This window comes from Bison bison, unplaced genomic scaffold (genome assembly GCF_000754665.1).
Source record: "Bison bison bison isolate TAMUID 2011002044 unplaced genomic scaffold, Bison_UMD1.0 scf7180017864375, whole genome shotgun sequence".
In the NCBI taxonomy this organism is placed as follows: Eukaryota; Metazoa; Chordata; class Mammalia; order Artiodactyla; family Bovidae; genus Bison; species Bison bison.
In genome coordinates this window covers 2,341,933-2,347,131 of record NW_011494947.1, presented here as the reverse complement: position 1 = coordinate 2,347,131, position 5,199 = coordinate 2,341,933, and the positions used below count along the sequence as shown (strand labels likewise).

At 50.0% G+C, this 5,199-nt stretch overlaps 1 protein-coding gene across 1 annotated transcript in view; it reads left to right on the top strand.

Annotated features, from left to right (window-relative positions):
• AIF1L (allograft inflammatory factor 1-like) overlaps positions 1 to 5,199 on the top strand; it is an 11,061-nt gene that overhangs the window by 2,011 nt on the left and 3,851 nt on the right. Inside the window, exons 2-3 of the mRNA XM_010856795.1 lie at positions 705 to 746; positions 2,579 to 2,741. Coding sequence (XP_010855097.1) covers positions 713 to 746; positions 2,579 to 2,741 — 197 coding nt within the window. The 5' untranslated portion in view covers positions 705 to 712. The remainder of the gene's footprint in view (positions 1 to 704; positions 747 to 2,578; positions 2,742 to 5,199) is intronic.

Genomic DNA, 5,199 nt, shown 5'->3' with positions numbered 1-5,199 from the left:
AGGGGCGATCTGCCCAAGGCCACAGGACTTCCCTGCACACACTGCCTTGTCAGGAGATACCAGGCTCATTCCTCCGACCCCTTGATCCCAGAGGTTGAACTCCAAGTCTGTAGTGAGGTTTGCGAGGAGTGTCCGGGGACCCCTGGGCACTATACGTGCCACACTGCGGTCAAGGGCGGGTGCATGGGCATTTGTCCCAAAAGGGCATCAGGTTCTCAGTGAGGCCCATGAGCCCCCCACAAAAGATCAGAACTGTGGGGACTTCTTAGCTTGGAGGTTCTCTCACCCAGCTGCCCATCTGAATCACCTGAGATGCTCTGAAAACCCACCAATTCCGGCCCCCAAGATCTGCTTCCCAAATCCTGCAGATCCGCCTCCCTGGGGCCGGGTATTTATTTCAGTCTCTTCACAGATGGTTGGGATGCAGCCAGCCCGCACTGCTAGGGGCCTGGGGGAAAGCAGCTGCCCATCTTGGCAGAGGGTCAGAGTGGGCCCTGGGCACCTTTCTCTACCTCGCCTGCTGTCAAAAGGTGCAGTGGGGTGAGCCATTTCTCCAGAGACAACAGCTGAGATGACAGGACTTGCATCGAGCCCCCCTCGTGGGATGAGGAGGCTGGTATGGGCCCCCTGAAGACCCAGCCAGTTACCCCCCAGGGGAGTCACTGGGGCCCTGCTAATGCCAGTTTTTGCTCTGTGATTTCCAGAGAAGTACATGGAGTTTGACCTGAACAATGAGGGAGAGATTGGTAAGTGAGACCCCAAGGGTGCTGGGCCGGGGGAGGGGAGGCAGTTTGATGGGTCAGGGGTGGCAGGTCAGAGAGTCCTCCTGCCTCACCAGCCTGTGGTTTCCTAGTGGACCCTCCTTCCAGCATTTCTTCTCCTCCTCTGTCTTCTCTCGTTTTTCTCCTTTTTTGAATATTTGTATCCTGTTTTCTTTAAAAATGAAATGTGAAAGTGTTCGTCATTGAGTCATGTCCGACTCTTTGCGACCCCATGGACTGTAGCCTGCCAAGCTCCTTTGTCCATGGGATTCCCAGACAAGAATACTGGAGTGGGTTGCCATTCCCTTCTGCAGGGGATCTTCCCCACCCAGGGATTGAAGCCGGGTCTCCTGCATTGCAGGCAGATTCTTTACCATCTGAACCACCAGGGAAGCTCTTTAAAAATAGGGCGTTACTAAAATTAATACATCATCACTATAAAATGGTTTGGAAATCACCACAAAGCACAGCGACAAAATACATCGCCACAACCCCACCTCCCAGAAATAGCTTCCTTCCATTCTTTGTGCTAATCACAAGCAGTTTTATACCGCTTTAGAACCTTTTTAAAAAAAATAATATATTGTTTGTATTTTGACATATGATTCATTTTTTTGAAATATAATTAATGGCTGCATAATATTCCATTGTGGGAATGGACTATAATTTATTCACCCAACACCTTAGCATTGCCCTTTCAGACAACGTCTGGTTTTAAGTCTTACTGATAATCCCATGAAGGATGTCTTTGTGCGTGAATCTCTGTCCACACTGCTGATTATTTCTTTAGAGTGTATCTCAGGAATTAGGCATTCTGGGTTAAAGGCTTTTGAAGCATCTTGCCAAATTGCCATCCGGAAAGGTCTTGCCAATTTAGTTTGGCCCACAGCGTGTGGGGAACAGTTCACTCCTTCCTGTAGAGCGTTGTCCAGCTTTCATTGAAATGTCCTGGACATCCTGGCACCTCGGTCTGACATCAGTATGGCCCACCCTGCCTCTCCGGGGAGCTGGTCCACCACTCCCCCGGCCCTAAAATTGGCCCCTGCCCTACCCCCACTCCACTGTTTGCTCACCCATTGTTTGTGGAACAATCCGAAGGAAATTGCCTCAGATCTTGGGAGCCAGGAGGTCAGAGGCAGCAGCTCCTCGGGGTGCCTCCCTTGTTTTTCTTGAATTTGGTTCATTTGTTGGCTTTCTTGTTCTGTGGGCTGTTCTGGGCCCTGTCTCCCTTCCAGCAAAGTGGAGCCTGGGACTGTGGGGTGGGAGAGGCAGGTCGGGGAGAAGCTGGCAGCCAGCACCGGGAAAGCAATTTCTGATGCGTGGGTCAGGCCGACTCTCTGATCCCACTTCGCTGGACTCAATTTCCCGGGTGGCTGGAGCAGGGGACTCATGTTCACCTGAACCGCAGGCGGCAGCAGAGAAAAAACAGAATGAAGAGAAGCTGTGTGTCAGGGGCGTCCTGTGCATCCTCACTCCACATAATCCCATTGACTATTTGATCACTGATGGCAGGAGGTTCAGAGAGATTAAGGAGTTTGCCCCACATCCCACGGCCAAGAATAGCAGAGCTGTATTCCAACCCATGTCTGCCTGACTTTAGAAGCCCACGTCCCTAACCCCTAGTCCATACTGCCTCTGAAGTGGGCAGGGAGGGTGTGATGGGCTTATTCTTCCGAGAGGAGAAAAGTCATTGCCTGCAGTCTCCAGGGAGGGGCCATCCTCCCGGGCTTCTTCTGGGCATGGGGTGCTGCCTAGGAGCTTCCCAACTCGGCCCAGCAGCCTTTCCCCACTTAACAGATCTGCTTCTTCTCTGGCAGATCTGATGTCTTTGAAGAGGATGATGGAGAAGCTTGGGGTCCCCAAGACCCACCTGGAGATGAAGAAGATGATCTCGGAGGTGACAGGTGGGGTCAGCGACACCATCTCCTACCGAGACTTCGTGAACATGATGCTGGGGAAGCGGTCGGCGGTCCTTAAGCTGTGAGTACTTCCTGCCTCTCCTGGAGTCTCTGGAGGCAGAGTCACCGTGTGTGGAGAGGTTCCTGGCTCGGGCTTGGAAGCCTCTGACTTACTGGGCAAGGTTCTTAACTTCGCTGAACCTGATGTCTCTCATCTATCAAATGGTCCCGTTAATAAGTACCTTGCTGGCAAAATGAGCCCATAGCAGAACCTAGTAAAATCAGTGCTCACTAAGTGGCGGCGGTGATGGTGATGACAATGACGATAACTGCACAGCTGAGACCTTCTGACCCTCAGCTTCCTCCTTTGTAAAATGACTCTACTACCCCACAGACTGTTGTGAGCATAATCTAGAGCCAAAAACCAGCTCAAAATGTAGGTAGTGTTCAATCTTGATGCTGTTTCTTTTTTTTTTTTTCAATTCTGCTTCTTTAGAAAAAATTTTTTTTTGGCTACAGTGGGTCTTTGTTGCAGCACAAGAGTCTTTTGTTGCTTCTCAGTTGTGGCATGCAGGCTTCATCACACCACGGCATGTGGCTCTTAGTTCCCCGACCAGGGATTGAACCTATATCCCCTACCCTGGAAGATAGATTCTTAACCATTGGACCACCAGAGAAGTTCCTCTTGATGCTACTTCTTGCTACTGAAATGACTTTGGGAATATTACTTTCGGCCCCTGAGCCTCAGTTCCTTCACCTGTAAGACAGAGATGATCATGTGTATCTCGCATGAAGTGTTGTCCTGAGGGTTAATGAGATAATGCGTATGAGGAGGAGTCAAGTCCAGCACCTGGCTGATGGCAAGCACCTAGTGTGTGGTAACCAAAATCCCAGTTTGCATGTACTTCCCCACTGGAGAGCAGCAGAGAAATTCCTTGGAGAGTCCCAGAGTATTTGTTCAGACTGTAAAGGACACTTGCTTGGATTTTATAAGATTAATTTAAAAAAAAATGGAAACAGTTGATTTATGATATTGTGTAAGTTTCAGGTTTAGAGCAAAGTGATTCAGTTATACATGTGTGTGCATGCATGCATGCATGCTAAGTCACTTCAGTCGTGTCGCTTTGGAACCCTGTGGACTGTAGCCCACCAGGCTCCTCTGACCATGGGATTCTCCAGGCAAGAACACTGGGGTGGGTTGCTGTGCCCTCCTCCAGGGGATCTTCCCGACTCAAGGATTGAACCCACATCTCTTGGGTCTCCTGCATTGGCAGGTGGTTTCTTTACCACTAGTGCCATCTTGGAAGCCCAGTATGCATATATTTCTTTTCAGATTCTTTTCCATTAGGGGTTATTATGAGATATTGAATATAGTTCTCTGTGCTATACAGTAAATCCTTGTTGTTTATCTGTTTTATATACAGTGGTGTGTTTGTGTAAGATTAACTTCAAATGTACCAATGTAAAATATACCTGTCTCATTTTACAAAGAGTGAAGCTGAGTGACCTGCTCATGAGCCCATGGGTTCAGGCTGGTCAGAGCATTTAGTGTGGGGTGGGATGATCAGGAGGTGTGCTAGGAAGACCATACAGGTGAGATCACACCGCACCTGAGAGGCTAGGTGGTAGCAAGAGGAGTGATGATGCCATTAAAATGACACCTAAGAGTCAGTGGATATTTACTCTGTATTGGGCCCCAGTCTGTATGTTGACTCCTTAGATTTGTCATTTATGAATTCAGTAAATATTTATTGAACACCACCTCTGTGCCAGGAATTATGCTTGGTGCTGGGGACCCATGAATTGCTTACATTCTAATGACAGGAGACAGACAAACACAAAGCAAAAACCCCAAACACCAGGTTGCAATAGGGCAGCACACAGAAAAATAAAGTGGGCAAGAGGAATAGAAAGAGGTGGGGTAGTGGACGGGGAGGATCTCAGTGAGGTGACGTTTGACCAGAGCCCTGCACGAGGGGGATGTGAAGAGATGAGGTGGTGGAAGCTGCACGTGCAAAGGCCCTGTGGCATAGCCGTGCTTTGATGCTCAAGGAACAGCACAGAGGCCCGTGTGCCTCGAGGACACCGAGTGAAGGATGAGTCTGCAGAGATGGGCAGGGGCCAGATGATGTGGGGCCTTGTAGTCCACGGTTGATTTAGCATTATTTGTTTATTTATTTTTGGCTGTGCTGGGTCTTCATTGCTGCATGCAGGCTTTCTCTAGCTGCAGTGAGTGGGGGCTACTCTTCGTTGCAGCGTGCGGGCTTCTCATTGCAGTGGCTTCTCTTGGTGCAGAGCAGAGGCTCGAGGCACACAGGCTCAGGAGTTGCATGGGCTCCAGAGCACGGGCTCAGTAGTTGTGGAGCCCAGGCATAGTAGCCCTGTGGCACGTGGAATCTTCCCAGACCCGGGAATGAACTCGTGTTCCCCTGCATTGGCAGGTGGATTCTCATCCACTGCGCCACTAGGGAAGTCCCAAGGAGCTGACTTTTAAACGGTCTCTCCGACTGCAGTGGAGGAAGAGTGGCCGCAGGCAGGTC